The sequence below is a fragment of the Amphimedon queenslandica genome, unplaced genomic scaffold (assembly GCF_000090795.2).
Source record: "Amphimedon queenslandica unplaced genomic scaffold, v1.1 AMPQUscaffold_13487, whole genome shotgun sequence".
Taxonomy (NCBI): domain Eukaryota; kingdom Metazoa; phylum Porifera; class Demospongiae; order Haplosclerida; family Niphatidae; genus Amphimedon; species Amphimedon queenslandica.
Genome location: NW_003546277.1, coordinates 394,932 through 414,165, shown reverse-complemented (window position 1 = coordinate 414,165; position 19,234 = coordinate 394,932). Strand labels below are relative to the sequence as shown.

The following is a 19,234-nucleotide window of genomic DNA, read 5'->3' as shown; positions in this document are numbered from 1 at the left end:
TGGTGGGGCTGAGTCAGTTGATATGCCTCTCTTAATGATAAGGCATACAGTGAGAAGAAGTCTCTCCACATTACCGCCACTGACTGCCCAACACTATGATATAAAGAGAGGCGACTACAGCAAAGTAATAATTGTGTTATTGTTTTAAATGTACAAGTATTGTTAGGTGAATGATGTAGATATTGAATTGTTTCAAAGTGTGTTAGGTGACAGGGTACTGACAGACCCAGCGCTAGTAGAACCTTATAATGTTGACTGGATGAGGATAATGAGGTTAGTGGGTGGGGCTAGGTTACTGTGACCACACCCACTCATAGAGGTCAGAGTAAAGTTGTACTTCGTCCTAAGACAACTCAAGAAATATCAAAAATAATGAGACACTGTAACGGGAGGAAGTAATTAATAATAATGATGATGAATAATTAATGAGGTACACCACTCAGATTAGCAGTTGTACCACAAGGAGGGAACACTGGACTAGTAGGTGTGGCCTTCTTTGTTTATTTGTTTGCTTGTTTGTTGTTTGTGTTTATAGGAGGTAGTGTTCCTGTGTTTGATGAAATAATAATATCAACATCTCTTATGAATAATGTACTGTCATTGGATGAAACAGCTGGTAGTTGATCCTGTTAGGTCTTTGTTAATTGCCTTTATTGTTAAGGTGTTCTTGTGTGTCAGTCCGGGTGTGTTCTTAAAGATTTGGATAATTATTTATCGGAAAGGAATTTAATGATGCCTCTAGACTTAGGGGCTAAAGGAAGGTAGCAGCAGCTGGTGTTGATGATTGATTGCATCTTCTCCAGTTGTCAGATTGGAGGTAATGTGTCTACTAATGCAGGTGGGTTGAGATTACTTAGATACGGATCACTTCATGGCAATGTACTGGGATTGGAAGCAGTAAGGCGTTCATTATCATAATCAATCATCATCATCATCATCATTATTATTATTATTAATTGTTAGGTTCTTGCCAGTGGTGAAGTTATCAACAGTCTATCAACAGTAAGGAAGGATAATACAGGTAATGTCATGAAGGAGGAGTGAGGCTGTCCTCCTTAATGTGAGTAGGTTATGATATAAAGCAGTTGTTCATTGGATCCGAAGGAACACTGGGAATAGTAACAGCTGTATCAATACTCACTCCAGTTCGTCCTAAAGTAGGTGTGGTTTATAGACCTTGTCTTATTGTACATTGAAATACAGTCGGTAAATGTTGCGCTGGTTTGTTGTGACACTTTTGAACAAGTTCAGTCAGTTTTTGTGACTGGTAGGAAACTCCTGGGAGAGATTCTATCAGGTATGAGTTTATTAGCTCTTGCTTGATGACTGGATGGATGTGCCATAGCTGTAGAGTTCTTTGATTCTTCTTGTTACCAGCTGGTGAAGAAACACCTCTCTTTGTCCCTCCCTCTCTCCTCTCATCACCAGTTCTATGTACTGATAGAAACTGCTGGATCTAACCACAGTCATGATGAAGAAGTATAATAATAATAATTATTATTATTATTATCACAATTATTAGAAATTAAGCCTTTGTTTGGAAGAGTTAATGTCTTCTAATGTAATAATTAACGGTACTATAGCAACAGACTACACTAAAGTATAGTATAATTCTATAAATTAATTAATTATTAATTATTATTAGATGAAAAATATCTGGAACTGCAGAGAATTGATAGCCGAAGCAATCAATAAAGAAGGAGTTACTTACAAAGTGAGTCTCACTGTGAAGGTTATCTTCATGTCCACTATCATCATCATACAGTATGATGTGTCTCTGCCACTGAAGTGTATGTATGAACTGGTGGATATCATGAGAGAAAGACTGAAAGATAAAGCATTATGTGTTCTTGGATATGGACACATTGGGGATGGTATATATAATGTGTGATTGTGTACATATTAATGTATTGTGTTGTAAGGTAATCTTCATTTCAATGCTGTGGGTGGGTCTCATTCCAAGGAGCTACTGGATCTAATTGAGCCATTCATATTTGAATGGACTGGTACGTAACTGTTAGCAGCTGGTCTTTATTGTATAGTTCCAGCTGATAGGAAAGGTAGCATCTCTGCTGAGCATGGGCTTGGGTTTAAAAAAGCTAATTTTATAAATTATTCAAAAACAGATGAAACAGTGTCTTTAATGAGGAGATTTAAAGACCTCTTGGACCCTAAAGTAATGAGAATGGTAGACATTGCTTATTGTCTTCCTTTGCAGGGTATTTTGAATCCATACAAGACTTTACCAAGAATTCATTAACTCATTAATATTCATTGCAATGACTAATTATTTTTATGATCTATGAATAATTAATCATATCGGGGGTGTGGTTTGGTTGTCATAGCTACGGACAAACAAGGTATAGATCCACACAACTGAAGCAAGAAGATAAAGAAAATGGTACGTGCTGTTACTAAAGATACACTCCACTTTTAAGTTGTATCTCTCTATCCCTCTCAGCCTAATCTGTTTGATTTCTTACGGAAACTGAGGGGCATAAAGTCCAGAGAGATAAGACTACTCCTACTGGGCCTTGATAATGCCGGGAAGACAACACTAATGAAGGACATTGCTTCAGAGAAAGATGCATCAACAGAAACTACACCAACTCTGGTAAGAGAGGAGAGACTACTACTAATGGTTATAGTGTATCAGGGTTTTAACGTGAAGTCGGTCAAGACGCAAGGTTTTAAACTGAATCTATGGGATATTGGAGGTAAGGTGCTACCTGATGAGTATCAGATGATGGTATATACCTGATACATACAGGACAGAGAAAGATTAGAACATACTGGAGGAACTACTTTGACAACACTGATGTACTGGTATGTGATGATTACTATTCAGTGTTAATAACTCTCTCTTTGTAGATATTCGTAGTGGACAGCACTGATAAAAGAAGATTTGAAGAAGCCAAACTAGTCCTCACAGAATTATTAGATGATGATAAACTATCAGGAGTACCTGTACTGGTGTACGCTAATAAGCAAGACCTGGTTCATGCAGCAACTGCTTCAGATGTAAGAGAAACAAAGTCCATGTGTAGATACACAACTTCTCTCCAACCATGAACAGGTTGCTAATAGTTTGGATTTAGTGAGCATAGAGAACAGGAGCTGGAGGATACAAGGTTGTTCAGCATTGACTGGGAAAGGAGTAGAAGTAAGCTAAGAGGACATTGTATAATGTCTTCATCATGTGTTGCTTTAGGATGGTATGTCATGGGTCTGTAGGGAAGTGAAGGAGAAGGACAAGCAACTTGCTAAAAAATGATGACAAATGATAGTCAATTTTTTCATAATTTCACAGAGACCACATGCACCTAATGTTTAGTAAAGCAGCTTCAATCTGTTGTAATTATTGTTATCTTTTCTAAAAATTCTACACAACTTTAAATAATGTCACTGACTGATGAATCTGCTATTACTACTATAGTGATTAAAATGGAGACACACACATAGACTTTATATACCACCAGAGACTAGAAGGAATGATTGCTGCATGTTGTGTCTATTGAATGTTTTCAATAACTGTTTGAACAAAAGCTGATGTAGTAATGTTACCACCAACATCAGCAGTGAGGACCTAATGGTAGGGAGAGAGAGTCAGGTGTGTGTGTGGTCAATTGTTCATTACTTTGTCACTGATAGTCTTGTAGACAGCATGTTCAATGGAATCACCATGAGTATGCAAACTATAAAATAACAAACACCATAAGGTCACTCTCCCCCCCACACTACATACCCAAGGTGTCTCAAGAGTCCCACACTACTCAGCAACATGGCGGTTGGGTTAGCAATGTTCCGTGCTGATATCTCACGTCCAGAGTGTCTGGCTCCCTATAAGGAATCATTAGCAAGTCCTGTCTGACTGGTCTTACTGGTTCAAAGATGATGTTATTCACTCCAACATTTCTGCCAGGACATACTCCAGCCCCACCTACTAGCCCTGCCCCAATGTTACTAACAATGTTACCATAGAGATTAGGCATGACCATCACATCAAACTGATAAGGATTGGACACCATCTAATAACCATCAATAACCATCAATAACTACCATTAATAACTACCTGCATGCAGCAGTTATCAACAATCATTGATTTAAACTCAATTTTAGGATATAATGAAGCAACTTCTTCACAAACTTTCAAGAAAAGTCCATCAGAAAGTTTCCTATAACAGTAATTAATGGGCGTGGCAGTGGGTGTGGTCAACCAACATTATATTTGCTTTGTGAATTGCAGTTACTTTCTTACGGTTTCGTCTCACTGCATAATCAAATGCAAATTTAGCAATTCTGTAACTTTTCTCTCTCGTGATAACTTTAAGACTCTCCACTACTCCTGGGACACTCTTGAGGAGGATAGAAAGGGTTAAAAATGACAAACACTACTTTACCTCGTGCTCCAATCCGCTGTATTCTCCCTCTGTGTTCTCTCTTATTATAACAATATCAACATTATCATGTCTAGAGGATTGAGTGAATCAACTGATGATACTGTCATCAGACCATAATACCTTGTCTTAATACCAGGGACGCTTTTACAATAAACTACATTAGCAAACAAATCAAGCTCCTTTCTAATAAAAATAAATAAATAAATATTAATTAATTAATACCTTAATAACTGATTAAGTGATTGATTGTCAAAACTATCAACTCTAGTCCTCAATACCCCTAATTAATTATTCATAATCAATTAATCAATAATTAATAATAATTAAGTACCTTTCAGTCCCAGCCCATTTCTTTTAATAGAAGTCACTGCTTCATTAATTGCGTCCTTATCTTGTGAGATCAATCCACTAATTATTGACATTACATAATACTAATCAATAACTATTAATAACCTTATCGTCACTTCCTCAAAGTGGACTGGAACATTGGCATGGCTAGTCATTAATAGTTATTAAAGCTATTTATTAGTTATTAACTCACCGAAACACTTCTTTTACAGATGCAGCAAGTTCAGGACCCACTCCATCCCCAGGAATGAGTGTCACTGTGTGCTTACCACCATACGTTGACTTGGAGGGCATCTATTCATACTAATAATTATAATAATAACAGCAATAACTGACTCCTTCTTTGGAGGGTATCATGGAGGATACGGGTCTGTATATCTGTAAGAAGAACCGGTGTAACTAGACAATATAAGAATCAAGATATAGTACCTGAGATTTAAGAGTTAGTCTTGAACTGACACTTCTTAACACTTCTCTCAAGGCAGCCATTTTGGCGTTTCCTTTCTAATTATCCGTACAAGTGAAATTTTGAAATTTTACACAATTTGCACCCAATAAGCAAAGCACAATAATTGTAAAAATTCAAATTTTGATTGGAATCAGTTCAAACTTTCTACGCAACTTAAGTACATGTATATGCATCAGAAAATGTAATAAAATTGAGGAATTTTCTACTTGTCAATTTTTGTGAAATTTTATAAAAATCCCTGTACTATAGTACAGAGACTTTTGTCTGATTTTTGAGCAACTTTAAAAAATCATAGAAAATCCAAACTTGATCGGAATCAGCTCAAACTTTCTACACAGCATAAGTACATGTATATGCATCAGAAAATGCAATAAAATTGAGGAATTTTCCACTTGTCAATTTTTGTGAAATTTTACAGGGACTTTTTGTCCGATTTTTGAGCAACTTTAAAAAATCATAGAAAATCCAAATTTGATTGGAATCAGCTCAAACTTTCTACGCAGCATAAGTACATGTATATGCATCAGAAAATGTAATAAAAATCAAGAATTTTTTCCTTTCATTTTTGGTGAAATTTTCGCTCAGACTTTCGTCCAATTTTGGAGAAACTTTAAAGATTCATAAAATGTCCACACTTGATTGGAATCAGTTCAAACTTTCTGCACAACATAAGAACATGTATATGCATTAGAAAAACTGGAAAACTTTCACCTTGACATTGCTGATAATTAGGTCAAACAGTATACATTAAAATGATGTCATGATGACGTTTGCATTTTAAAAGTAGCTGAGTCAGCTTCTTGATTGAAAATGACAAACGTAGCTCCTGCTCCTTCTGCTCAGTCTGGGCCTCCCTCTTACAATCAAGGTGGAAAGATAGATCCTCAACAGCCAGCAGTGGCCATGATGGCTGGCCAGCCGGTTCCAATGATGATAATGGTAAGTTTGAAAGCCTCATATTGAGAAGTGGATTATACTTCCTTCACAATAGCAGCAACCATATCAACCAGCAATGGCTCCTTATCCTTACATGATGCCTCCCGTCAGACCTGAGCTACCCCCAGAGTTCATTCCTAATGATTATGTGATCCCTACTGTCATCATCTTTGCTCTCTGCTGTGGTTTGAATCTCTTAGGCCTCATGTTTGCTGGGCCAGCTCTTGCCTTTTCTATAATGGTAAGACATTAGCTGATATTGATCACTAATGCATTATGCTGGTTTTTAGTCTTTTATGCAGAAATCTAATGGTGTACCATTTTACCCTCAAGCCAAGCAATATGGAAAAGTTGCTCTTATTTTGGACATCATTGCAGTTTTATGGGTTGTTGTCTGTGCTGTTGCTATAGCTGGTCCAATAATGGGAGTTTACTTGAGTTATTAATACAATTATTGATTAACCTCACATATCAGTTGTATACAGTCAAACTTTATTACCATAACCTTTTAATGTCATGTTCTTCCATATATAATATAATATGCACATGCAGCTTTTTAACATTGAAATATTGGCATTAGCATGGCCTTGGACTCTCATTCTGTTCCTCTTTGAGCAGACTAACACTACAATGCTTGCATGCATCTGGTCTATACTTTGTGAAGATAATTGCGATAAAAATTAATCAAAGTTCACAGCATTTTATGTCAAAGATTACAAAGATATATTAAGCTTAACATCAGCACCTAGTCCAGTCCATTTGTCAGGGACTGGAGTAAAGTAACGGTCCATTGCATCAATGAACCTCTTCCTATAAAGTTCAGGATATACAACAGTTGGTAGTACACTCCTTCCAGCTTTCTTTATGAACATTTCAAGGAATTTATCCAAAGTGAAAGGTCGAACAAAATCTACAATTATTAAAGAAGAAAAGGAAAGAGTAAAAAGTGATAAAGACACTGTATGGACTAACCTATTATACCAACCACTAATTCACCATTCTCTTGATCCAGAGCTGTCAGTAAGGAATAGTCCATTATTGAATTAGTAGCTAGGAACTGTGTGTCTGCCTGGATGGCTTGCATTAGTACTGTTTTTGAATGTGGCCATACATAAACAGGACTGTTATATATATCTACAGACAAAGAAATAATATCACAATTTTAATGACTACTGACATTCTAAAAAGTTTTCATCCATTAACACTTCCCCAGTGACTTCTGGATTCTTAGTATTACGTGATACATATCTACCTCTCATTGATCCTTTCAGATCAAAAACCTTTTTAAAGACACTTCATCAATACTCTATCATAACTACACTAACTTTAGTACAGCGGTGACCATACAAAAGGTTCTCCATTATAATGACATGATGTCTCTTTGAATTACCTGTCTTACTGTTGCGGAACCCAATACTGTATGCCCCTAGTATCTTAGCTAATACCAATGGTCTCTACAATATATCAAGTACACTGTAAGTGTTAGTATACGTGAGTCTCTCTTACATCACTTTTAACAGCTTCAGTAACGTGTTGAAAGTATTGCAAGGCGGTGTCAATGAATGATGTGATTTCAACCATTTGGACTTGCTTCATGATCAGTCGATCCTCTGTAAACAATAGAGACTCATACAAACATAATAATAATAGGAGGAGGTGACAAAACTATTACAACAAGAAATGCCCCATACATTATTAATGATGAACTAACCAAAAGTCTTTAGGAACATTGCCCTTGATTTCCCTCCCTTTGCTTCATACTTAACACAACGGGCAAGTGACCTAATGAACCTGTCATCAATCATACAATGAAATAGTCTAATTAATATCAAGGGTAGTACTTCTCTTCTCCGTCTGGGTATATGTGCTCTCTTAGTTTCCGGAACTCCTCAGCATAATATACTTTACAAAAGAACTTTGCAGTGTCATCAGTAAACTCTGCAGCAATAAAACAAATGATAGCTTAGATTAGTGGCTACCACTGCATTGATGCTAGTTCTTGTGAGTCATCACATGCAAATATACTCATCAGTTTAATAATTTCCTCACCTAAACTGATGTGCCTGTTTTCATGTGAGCTGCTGAACCTGCTACTACTGGCAGTATCAGGAGTGCTATTCCACTTGATACTAGCAAACAACTCATTCTCTTTCTCTCCTTCAACATCTTCCACTGGATTCTCTACTCCTCCTTGTTGCTGTGGTTGATCTACACTACCAGTAGTATCGTTAGCAGTGGGGGTGGAGCTAGTGTTGGGATGACGGCTCTTGTACCAATCAGAGAATGCAGTCTTGAGTTGTTTGAATCCAGACTGTCTTGAAGCAGTAGGAGGAACATTCGTTGAACTCTCACCTTCTGTTACACTATGAAGGGAATGAAACCTTAAGACTACTAATCTGTTACTATTAATACTGCCATAGACTGGCACACTCTAACATTTGAACATTCATACATACATATAAATCTGTCCCAACAATTCTATAGTATTATCACTAATGATTGGTACTTACATTGCTGGAGGTATTGGTGCAGTGGATTCTGTGATCCCTTTCTTTCTCTCGTCTAGTAAAAGTTTCAATTCATTTGCATATTCACGAGAACAGAGAGCAAATGCTATGATTGAAGTTGGCTCATTCTCATAAACTGAAACATGAAACCTCAAACTACCACGAATCAAATGATGCTCTGTAAGATCACTAGGATTGGAAAATTGTACATTAATCTTCATTATTAAAATATTAATGTGTCATGGACAGACGTAGCTTACAAAGGAGGAGGCAGTTTTTGAAATGGCTTTGAAAATAAAAATGGAAGCTTCTCCAATGTTTGCTTCTTTTCTGAAGACTTGGTGATGGCAGAAGCAGCTACCAACACACAAAAAGAATTATAACTAATAAAAATGTCACTTACAATCAACATCTTCACTTTTACCATTAGCAACAGGACCACTAGCAGGATCTAGTATAAAAACATTTTGTAATATAGACTACACATGTACATCAATGTTTACATCTTTTAGGTGATGGAGCACTTAATTTACCACCTCTAGCTGCATCTCCATTATCTGTGTCATGTCCACTAAATAGGTAAATAAATAAATAAATAAATAAATAAATAATATCCTAACCCTGTTGCTTGAATGGTATAAAACTTTTTAACATCATCAGAATCTTTGCCTGTAAGAATATAATAAATAATAAAGTGTTCCTTTATATTTCCAATGTGGGCTTGTATCATACATTTACATGTACACTGTACATGTACCTCTTAATTTTTGTAAGATATCAGTGTCATCAATTTTCAATAATGTGGTCATGTAGACTGACTCCTCTGGCTCCTCCAATGCTAGGTTCATTCTATCACTGGCCCCCTCAGTATCAAGGACAGGAGCAGTGAGTCCACCACCAGTACTGATATTATCACTAGATGAATGAGGACTTCTATTGATACGAATGTCACCACTTGAGGTGATGGTGGGTGGCAGTTCAAGACTGTCAGTAACACTCAATGAGTGATCTCTTCTAACCATAAGCTCATCACTTATGTCTTCCTTTGATGATTCAGCTGTAGATTTGTTAACTCCAGCCTCCCCATGATTGACAGGTAATGCTAGAGAATCCGAGAACTGTCTCTTGTGTCTTCTTTGAACTGTTGAGCAATCAATGGACTGGGACTGCCAGGAAGGAGGAGTGAGGGTGGCTCCTGACTTCTTGACTAGTGTGGGACTCGTTTTATTGAAGAATGAGCGGTCGTTTGGTTTACGCTTGGACTGAGGGCTGGAATGAGGACTGACTGAGGGGGTCTGGTCTTCAGTGTTGTGAGGAGTAGAGAGACCATCCTTACGAGCAAAGACTTCCCTCAGACTAGTATCAATCTCATCCAATCTAATAATAATAATAATAATAATAATAATAATAATAATAGTAATAATAATAATAATAATAATAATAATAATAATAATAATAATAATAATAATAATAATAATAATAATAATAATAATAATAATAATGAATAACAGTTCACTGTATGTATACATGTGGCATGTTACAAGTAAATGAATGCGATAGTTACTCAATATTGAAACAGAAGACAGCTTCAGCTATGAGTCTCTTAAGGTCTGCCACAGAGTCCTGGAGTATGAATACATTACCAGATACTTCCTCGTCAGCTTCAACTGGTTGGACCAGTCGTGGGAAAACCCCAGCATGGGCACACAGTTCTTTCAATCTCTTCACTTTATTTCTGTAGTTCTCTCTCATTGCTTTAGCCCTTGCAAAAGCATCTTTAACTTTAGAAGCAGCTGGTTCAATATTGAAGAGAGTTAAGTATTGCATGACTCTGAAAAACACTCCTTCCACACTAAATAAATAAAATTACAATTCTTATCATTTAAAATATAGTTATTAGTCTTTACATCTTCCCAAGACGCTTGATCTCTTCAGGATAGCTGTGGTGCCACTGTATGCTGCTGGCGGTTTCTATGGTAATGTGCTGTGGAGGAATCCTCACCTCAAATATATCAATGGGCAATGACCTGAAATAATAAAATAAATAATAAATAAATAATAAAAGTTACAGGAAGAGAGAGGAGTGACAATAGAATGAGGAGGATAGGAATGAGAAGGATGCTTACTCAAACACTGCTACTTTGTCACCAAAGCAGAAGTACTGTATGTAGCTCGTGTTGATGGGATGGCTACAGGAGGAGGTGGTAAGAGATTCCTCCTGGCCATTGCTTTCCTGTCCACCATTGAAGTTGAAAGAAACATAGTTGCTGCCATAGAACTTTAAATCAAGGAACTTAGCAAAAGAATAAAGAAGAGTATCAGCAGACAAAGGAAGGAGTGGAGTGCTACTCTGAGACTATTAATCAATTAATAATAATAATAATAACAATCAATTACTAATCACTATACATGTACATGTACATGTTCTTATGTTGCATAAAAAGTTTGAGCTGATTCCTATCAAAATTGGATATTTTTACAAATTTTTGAAGTTGCTCCAAAATCTGCCCAAAGTCCCTGAGTGTCTTTAGCCAGATTTTGCCAAAAATGAAAAGGAGAAATTTTTCATTTTCATTACATTTTCTGAAGCATATACATGTACCTAGTACCTAGTACATGTACAAGGTACATGTATTAAGGACTCACACTATTGCACTTGAGGCAGGTGGACCAGGTGAAGATACTCTTGTCCCCTCCTGGTATTGGCATCGCCAGCTGCTGCATTGATATCCTAAGCTCCTGCCTCCCGTGAACAAAGTGCCTCTGGTGCTTGCTCATATCAATCTCACACGACTGGCATATGTAAGAATCACGGAAGCAATATCGATGAAGGAACTCTCCCAGTGGTATGTCATTACGACCATAGTAATTCATTGGAATATGACTACACAAAATAATGATAATAATCAATAATAATAATGACAATATTTGTTTAATGACAAAATTATTAAAAATTAAAAAATTATTATTATCTTAAACAATATTCAACATACCATGGTTGAACACAGGGATAGAGCTGTTTCTGTAAGTGCTCATCATTGCAAGTGCTACTGAAGACAAGAGACAGGAACTGATGGTTGGAAGGATCCAGACAATCACTTTGCTACACATAAAATTAACATTTAATACATGTACACACAGTCACACATTAGCATTACATTAGGATTAGGTAAATTATCGTCCATTAGGAATCCGCTCCACTCTCCATTAGAAGGGACTGGAGGGCCAGTCCTGGTAGTCTGTCCTTTAGAATCAGGAGATTGAACTATTTGTTCTAACACCTAAAATGATTAACCATCAACTTTTAGACTTGGAACCAATAAAAACGTAAACTGTACAACAGAACTATCACTAACTTGAGTGAGTCCAATACCATTATCAGCACTATCAGTATCCTCCTCTTCATCATCACCAGCAAGAGGAGGAGGAGGAGGAGGGGGTGGAGCAGTAGCAGTAGTGGCATTAGGAATACCTTGATCTCTTAATGAAGGACTGGAAGAATAAGATCCTTCATAACTGTGAGTGGACTGTGGTACTTGAGGATCATCAACTTGTTGTTCATTAGTGTCTGGAAATAATTCTTCTGTGCTTCCATTCCATGAGTGGCCAGCCATCAGCTCAAACTCACGAGAGCCAGCAAACACTCCTTCCAGCCGCTGATAGACATCAGCTGACCTCTTGGCAGTTGGAAAAAAGAACTCACATGTGTTCTCAAGAAGACAACTCATGGCCCGAGACCTGAAGTCAGCCAAAGCTGATTTATATCCGTTATTAGTGGAGCGATCTTTGGGATTGTTTATTGGGAGTAAGAAGGAAGAGTGTGTGAAAGGATGGGAAGACACACTCCTGTACCTACAGGCTGACTGAACACTAACAGTAGGAGGAGGAGGTAACTGGGATTGGCTACCATCAGTGGCAGGATCACACTGGTCTGGAGCATGTGGTATCTCATTGGTTGGTTTAAACCAATGGGACCAATAAATGGACTGTGGCAAGTAGCACCTTATATGAGCCTTTAGCCCTTGCTCTGTCTGGAGGTAAGGAGTAGCAAATGACAAGAAAGGAGACATTGAGATGATGTGAGAGGAAAGTACAGCCTGGAATGCTTCTTCAGAGGTGAGCTGTACAGCAGTACCAGTACCAGTACTAGTGTCAGTACCAGTACCAGTACCAGTACTAGTGTCAGTACCAGCAGTACTAGTGTCAGTACCAGTACCAGCAGTACTAGTGTCAGTACCAGTACCAGCAGTACTAGTGTCAGTACCAGTACCAGTACCAGTACTAGTGTCAGTACCAGTACCAGCAGTACTAGTGTCAGTACCAGTACCAGTACTAGTGTCAGTACCAGCAGTACTAGTGTCAGTACCAGTACCAGCAGTACTAGTGTCAGTACCAGTACCAGCAGTACTAGTGTCAGTACCAGTACCATTACCAGTACTAGTACCAGCAGTGCCAGTACTGGTACCGGTATCAGTACCAGTACCAGCAGTACTAGTACCAGTCTCAGTAGGCAATGGCTCGGTGGTATGAGTATTAGTATCCTCAAGAACTGGATCCTCAGGATCCTCCTCTTTCTCTTCAATACCTTCTTGAGTGCTGCTAGTAGCAGAGACTCTCTCTCCTTCCTCAATGAAGAGTGATGGTGAGAAGCAGTGCAGTGATTGCGTGGGCGTAAGAGGAGGAGTGACGTATCCATCATCATCATCCTGTCCTGAGTCCTTGATCCTTACATTAGGAGAAGGGACTACCAGTAGGTCACTCAGATAAGAGCACTCCAGTTTCATATTGTACGCAATCTGAAGTCCAAACAGGACCACCTTCTTCACTCGTTTAAGAACATTCTTTGAGTTTCCTTGGAGCATGATGACTCCGCCCAGTCTTGGCTCGCACTCATCCAGGTATATCAGTGTCTTCCTGATTCCCTCTGGGAGGGTGTAGGTTCGGACGTAAAAGTGGCCACAAGTTCCTAGTTTGATGTCAAAGTAGAGCTGATCAAGGTTAGTGATGAGGTCCGCCTGAGTACTACGAGCAATGCGTCCCATGACTGATGGTTTTATGTTAACGACCACCACAATACCGTGAGAATGGAGTATCTCTAGAGCAAATCGAGACACTGACTTCTGTACCAGTATAACTGTTGGTCTAACCCTCTTGACCCTCTCAACAAGGTTCTTGAGGTACTCCTTCTCCTGCGAGAGGAGGGTATCAAAAGAGGAGAGCTGGTTCTCCTTCCTCTGGAACTCAAAGGCACACTTTAGCAAGAGGATCCGAGGGTTCCGAAGGGACATGTTCATCTTCTTGTGAATGACGTGTTTAGTGAAGACAACGCCATTAATGAAACTAGAAGAAGACATTCGACCCCCAGGGACCTTCTTTACTTTACAGTAAGCTGTGATATCCATGAAATCATCAGGGGTGACATCAGTAGAGACAGTGTGACTGGCTGTTAGTACAAGTGGCCGTATTGTCTCAAGCCACTCCAGTGAGAGACCAAGGGTCTTCAATTGCTGGATTAGGAACGCATCAAGGTGCTTGTGGTAACTGGCCAAGTGTTGGGCTTTGATCTCATTATAAACTGATAGTTCCTCAAACTGTTTGCTAGCTTGAGTTGCTTTAGAGTATCCAGGAATAGACGGTCCGGCAGCATCAGCATCAAGAATACTGAAACTGGTGACAGAGTGAATGGTAGAATCAAACGGGAGTGGGTGGAGTGTTGAAGTGGGAGGGAACACGTAATGACCTGGTGCTATTGATTTATTAGGCTCCTGCACTTCAATGGCCTCTTGAGGTAGCCCCTCATTCTTAATCACTTCAAAATCATCTTTCCTTGGTTCCTTGGGTATTTCCTCAATGACGATTGGTGGATCTTTATTTGCAGGTTCTTCTGGTATCGAGTTATCAAGTGGAAACACGTCAGTGAGTCTCTTGCGACGGAATGTTGCAAGGCCACTATCAGTGTCTAGATTGGCTTCAGTCAAACTTGTTTTCCTTTCAAACTGAGTGTGAGCCTCGTCTTCATTACTGAGAAACCAGTTGGGAGCATCAGCTACTGTCGGACTAGTTGATGTGTTGTTGAGCTGATTGTCCTCTCCCATCTCCAGTATAATATCTTTAGAATCTTTAAACAACTGATCTTGAGTTGAGACTATCTTCAGGCACTTGGTATGAACTAATGCTTCACCAATTCGCTCCGCCATTTCCCTAAATAAAAACAAAGTCAGTTCATATCAATAATTTACAACTTAATGACAAATTAGAAATTTCAATAAAGTCAATTTTGATCATAACCAGCTAAAGCTAAATAACAAAATATAGCCAGCACAAGTTCTTCCACAATAATTCCATCCATTGAACTTTAACTAGTATCACAAAGCTATGGCCTTGGGTACTTTTCAAAACTTATTGGTCGAAACTTGAAAAATTGAAGTTGGAATAAGCTTAAACTTTCTACACAGCATAAGGACATCAATATGTATCAGAAAATTTAATAAAAATTTGGAGTGAATTTTTGGCCATTTTTTGAAAAAAACCATGGGCTATAGCCTTGGGTATTTTTCAGAATTTTGACATTTTTTAAAAATGACCGTAACTTGCAAAATTGAAATCGGAATCAGTTCAAACTTTCTACACAGCATAAGGACATCAATATGTATCAGAAAATTTAATAAAAATTTGGAGTGATTTTTTGGCCATTTTTTGGAAAAAAACCATGGACTATAGCCTTGGATATTTTTCAAAATTTTGACGTTTTTTTTAAATGGCCGTAACTTGAAAAATTGAAGTCGGAATCAGCTTCTACACAGCATAAGGACATCAATATGTATCAGAAAATTTAATAAAATTTGGAGTGATTTTTTGGCCATTTTTTGGAAAAAAACCATGGACTATAGCCTTGGGTATTTTTCAGAATTTTGGCATTTTTTAAAATGGCTATAACTTGCAAAATTGAAGTCGGAATCAGTTCAAACTTTCTACACAGCATAAGGACATCAAAAGTCTTAATTCCTCTAGTTCTAACAGTTGTTACCTTGATCGTGCCATCTTCATGTGGAGGAGCCACTCTATTATTTCATGGGCAGAATAAGAACTGGGAAAGTTCCTGAACCTGTGCCTGTGGGTCACTGGATATGGACCTGTTGATTTGTCACAAAACTTCTGCCAAATCTCTTGCAATCTGACCTCCACTTCATCCTAAGAATACAACAGAATATTAATCCATGAAGGAGTCTTGCTAGACTGGTTTATAGTGCTTCAGTGTGTTTGCACTGCACATAGAAGTGCTGAATGATACTTAAGAGTATAAGATTAGAAAACACAGTAATACTTTTACAATACTAATAACATACCAATAATATACTAATAATATACTAACAATATACCAATAATATACTAACAATCAATAATACATTGCAGCTCTTACTTCAGCTAGTGCCAGTATATTCTCTTCACTCCCAACGGTTTTTCTTAAGGTCCGCTGGAGTCTGCTGGGGGTTGGATTATCAAACTCAATACCGATGCTACTAGAACGAGAAGGGGAATTAACATCAACCTCTAACTCAGGATCCCATGAAACCCGGCTCTGCATCAGTGAAGAACTGACGGATACTGTATCAGTATCAAGGTAAGCACCTGGGTCTGATACCCCAGTACTGGTGCTCATTAAAGATCGGGTCATCATCGGCGTCATGTTTTGGACCTCTGGGTTAGATCGACTGGACACAACTTCATAGAATATGCTCTTGCAAGCTAGACAGACCCTAATGTTACCCGTCATGTTGGGCCTGAAGAGATTGCCAGGTATTGTGTGGTTACTGCACGAGTGGCAGTAAATACGACCACAGACTCTGCAATGATGACGTCTCACAAATAAAGAGAAACGGACACCACACTCCGAGCACTCATGACAGAGTTTATCAGGCATCCAATGGGCAATGGTGCTCTCCGATACTTGGAGTGTCTGCAATAGAGAAAGAGAGTACATATTCAAGACTAAAGAAAAGATCCTAACATGCATATATAATAATATTACACTACAATACATATTATATTATTATTATTATTATAACTCCACCCACCACAACTCACATTGGAGCTGATTATTTTATCAATCTGTTCCTCTACAATTGAGCGGTGGGACTGGGCCATAGGGCCACTCCCTCCAGTGCTAGTAACACCAACCGCAGTTGCACCAGACAGTGAAGTAGTGGAAGACTGTGACACTAACTTGCGAGTACGACCTCTAGCAGGGACAGGCTGCTGTCTCTGAATACTGGATCCACTCACCCTCTGCTGCTGCTGTTTAGTCCCAGGAGGAGCAGGTGTAGGCTTAGTGTTACTGGCAGGAGGAGCTACAGGAGGATTTCTTGATTGTTGAGGCTGTGTTGGTCTTTGTGCTGCGTTGGCAGTAGTGACGTGTTTGGTCGTCTTAGGAGAGCTGGAGCTTTTGACTGGGCCTTGGTGTACCTGCCTACCGCCTCCCCTGGACCTGAGAGCCAGTGACGGCTCTTCATAAGGACGGAATGAAGTGAGAGACTTGTCACTATCTTTAGTACTGTCAACTGGCCAAGAATCAACAGCAGCCATCTTTAGTCTTAAGAGACACGCCCAGAGAAACCACGCCCCATATGAATAAATCAAATTTCATTATTAATAATTATTTTTCCAATAACAAAAATACAACATTAATCTTACACGTACAGTCATGTACATGTGTGTCGTACATGTAATTCAGCATAGACTCATTCACTATTGATGAACCACCATTACTCATTATTGTGTACGTCTGTAGGAGCAACAATAGGAATGGCTTGACTGGGTTTCTTCTCAGTAGCAGCTGGTGCCACTACAGCAGGAGAGGGGCTGGACTCATGACTGCTGTCAACAGTAGGGGATGGTTTCAAGTCTCCAGTAGACAGAGGGTAACGAGGAGGAGGAGGAGTGAGAGGAGGAAAGTGATGAGGGCTGGGTAATAGTGTGAACTGATCCTGAGGTCCCATCAGGTGAGGCAGGAGAGGTATTAGAGGTGGATTAGCTCCAGCAGCAGCTCCTCCTGTGTGCTGACTGTACATGTCTTGTAAGAGTCTCATGTGCTGCTGGTAGTAATGAAGCTGTTGCTGCTGAGCTTGGTAAGAGCTAGGGTCTACTTGGTGAGGTATCATGGAGGGATGGGGAGGGTATACCCAACCATAACCAAATGGAGGAGGAGGAGGATATTCCATTCCTGTACCTGCAAATAATGAAACATTATACTTCTTCACAAACATTTATGGTATAAATTAAGTCATTTCTCTATGCAAAGGAAGTAGGCAACCCAGTGCTAGTTGTTCTAATGCTTGTGGCTCAAAGATAACATGTACAGTATATGTACATGTACATGTACAATATAATGGTCATGCAACTTCAAAGCGATCATACTTATTATTATTATAAATTATTTACTTGGCATTGTTTTATCTGCTGAGTCAGCTCCTTCAGCCTGATCAGGTTTCTGACGTCTTGAAGAGTACCTCTTTGGTTTAGCAGGTCCTCCTTTACTGTCCACCTCATTTGACTCCATTGGATCACCAGCAATAGTCTCCTGTCCTTCTGGTTCATCATTAGCCTCTTGAGCTGGTTTATCATTACCATCATTGTTAGTAATGCCACTATGAGGAAGGGGGCCAGTGCTACTAGTAACGGTATTATTACTAGTCACTGGTGGGTCTCCATTAGAACTGACTGATTGGGTCATTGTCTTTCCTACTAACCCGATATCTTTGGATCCTGAGGTTATTCCCCTTCCCCTTCCTCTTCCTCTTCCTACTCTCCGCCCACTGGTGTGGTCAACTTCTCTCACCACTAGTCGGTCGTTGCCACTCAGAGAGAAAACTCGTGATGAAGAGAAAGAGAATAGCGATTGGGATTCTCCCTCATGGCTGGTTGCATTACATTCATTAACACTATCATCTTTCTTGGTAGAATCTTCATTCTTAGTTTGAGCCTCCTTCTCCTCTCTTCCAGTGGGCCTATTCCCTTCATTAGGCTCCCAGTCATTATCATCCCTTCCTCTATCATTCCTCTCTCTCCTTCCATCTTGTCTTCCTTCATTGTTTCTTTGTCTTCTTTGTTGATGTCTCTCCTGGCCTCTCTCACTACTCCAGCCTCCCTGGGTGCGTCTTCCCTGGTTATACTCATCTCTTTGGTTAGATCCTCCATGGTTCTTAAACCCTCTCTGTCTTTCTTCGCTATCTTTCTCTTTATTTTTAGTTCTTCTCTTCATCTCTTGGGTCTCCAAGTCTTGGTCCCAATTCTCTCCATTATTGTCCCAGCTCTCTTTCTCTCTATCCTGATCATCCTCCCAGTTCTCTTGAGGTACACTTTGGCTAGTTCCTTCCCAGTTTCCTCTTCTTTTATTAAAGTTTCTTCTATCTCTGTTGCCTTCTCTCCCCCTCTCCCTCTCCTGGTTATGTTGTCTAAAATCTCTTCTATTTCCTCTTCCTTCATTCCTTCCTTCTTGATGATATTGTCCATCTCTCCTCTCCCTCCCCTTGTCTCTATAGCCCTTCTCCTGGTGAGGATACGCTCCACTCTCATTC

At 39.1% G+C, this 19,234-nt stretch overlaps 6 protein-coding genes across 7 annotated transcripts; 3 read left to right on the top strand and 3 right to left on the bottom strand.

Moving 5' to 3' along the window:
- The first annotated feature begins 1 nt into the window (after position 1).
- On the top strand, positions 2-2,314 carry LOC100642132 (D-2-hydroxyglutarate dehydrogenase, mitochondrial-like). The gene is made up of 17 exons (XM_003384686.3): positions 2-124; positions 167-273; positions 318-395; positions 444-484; positions 536-616; positions 662-761; positions 804-897; positions 964-1,021; positions 1,069-1,157; positions 1,204-1,297; positions 1,346-1,479; positions 1,523-1,600; positions 1,646-1,714; positions 1,766-1,874; positions 1,923-2,006; positions 2,049-2,176; positions 2,219-2,314. Exons 1-17 carry the CDS (start codon positions 23-25, stop codon positions 2,258-2,260), a joined length of 1,488 nt encoding a protein of 495 aa, XP_003384734.1. The 5' UTR covers positions 2-22; the 3' UTR covers positions 2,261-2,314.
- Positions 2,309-3,397, top strand: LOC100635808 (ADP-ribosylation factor-like protein 3). Its single transcript, XM_003384638.3, has 7 exons — positions 2,309-2,401; positions 2,462-2,614; positions 2,657-2,717; positions 2,771-2,826; positions 2,872-3,021; positions 3,077-3,163; positions 3,212-3,397. The coding sequence occupies exons 1-7, from the start codon at positions 2,399-2,401 to the stop codon at positions 3,272-3,274; spliced, it is 573 nt and encodes a 190-aa protein (XP_003384686.1). The 5' UTR covers positions 2,309-2,398; the 3' UTR covers positions 3,275-3,397.
- Positions 3,365-5,285, bottom strand: LOC100635555 (isocitrate dehydrogenase [NAD] subunit 1, mitochondrial-like). The gene is made up of 14 exons (XM_003384636.3): positions 5,178-5,285; positions 5,085-5,126; positions 4,942-5,042; positions 4,854-4,895; positions 4,732-4,808; positions 4,623-4,680; positions 4,521-4,583; positions 4,401-4,470; positions 4,222-4,355; positions 4,073-4,175; positions 3,882-4,028; positions 3,746-3,840; positions 3,638-3,695; positions 3,365-3,586 (listed from the first exon to the last, which is right to left on the bottom strand). Exons 1-14 carry the CDS (start codon positions 5,235-5,237, stop codon positions 3,512-3,514), a joined length of 1,125 nt encoding a protein of 374 aa, XP_003384684.2. The 5' UTR covers positions 5,238-5,285; the 3' UTR covers positions 3,365-3,511.
- Positions 5,286-5,996: 711 nt separating this feature from the next.
- On the top strand, positions 5,997-6,750 carry LOC100635936 (uncharacterized). 2 transcript variants are annotated; one of them, XM_011412237.2, is made up of 3 exons: positions 5,997-6,156; positions 6,212-6,394; positions 6,444-6,750. In XM_011412237.2, exons 1-3 carry the CDS (start codon positions 6,028-6,030, stop codon positions 6,597-6,599), a joined length of 468 nt encoding a protein of 155 aa, XP_011410539.1. In that variant the 5' UTR covers positions 5,997-6,027; the 3' UTR covers positions 6,600-6,750. The 2 variants fall into 2 exon arrangements, with proteins under 2 accessions (XP_011410539.1, XP_003384687.1); XM_003384639.3 differs by having other exon boundaries at positions 6,003-6,156; positions 6,209-6,394.
- Positions 6,751-6,805: 55 nt separating this feature from the next.
- On the bottom strand, positions 6,806-17,282 carry LOC100642005 (1-phosphatidylinositol 3-phosphate 5-kinase-like). Its single transcript, XM_011412287.2, has 24 exons — positions 16,746-17,282; positions 16,081-16,617; positions 15,688-15,851; positions 12,017-14,861; positions 11,819-11,941; positions 11,654-11,763; positions 11,307-11,544; positions 10,787-11,016; positions 10,568-10,687; positions 10,225-10,512; positions 9,418-10,037; positions 9,281-9,329; positions 9,164-9,231; positions 9,064-9,111; positions 8,921-9,017; positions 8,664-8,849; positions 8,203-8,516; positions 7,995-8,091; positions 7,865-7,944; positions 7,660-7,763; positions 7,479-7,607; positions 7,331-7,433; positions 7,126-7,287; positions 6,806-7,063 (listed from the first exon to the last, which is right to left on the bottom strand). The coding sequence occupies exons 1-24, from the start codon at positions 17,241-17,243 to the stop codon at positions 6,867-6,869; spliced, it is 7,407 nt and encodes a 2,468-aa protein (XP_011410589.2). The 5' UTR covers positions 17,244-17,282; the 3' UTR covers positions 6,806-6,866.
- Positions 17,283-17,298: 16 nt separating this feature from the next.
- Positions 17,299-19,234, bottom strand: LOC105316955 (R3H domain-containing protein 1-like). The gene is made up of 2 exons (XM_011412284.2): positions 18,099-19,234; positions 17,299-17,886 (listed from the first exon to the last, which is right to left on the bottom strand). Exons 1-2 carry the CDS (start codon positions 18,916-18,918, stop codon positions 17,423-17,425), a joined length of 1,284 nt encoding a protein of 427 aa, XP_011410586.1. The 5' UTR covers positions 18,919-19,234; the 3' UTR covers positions 17,299-17,422.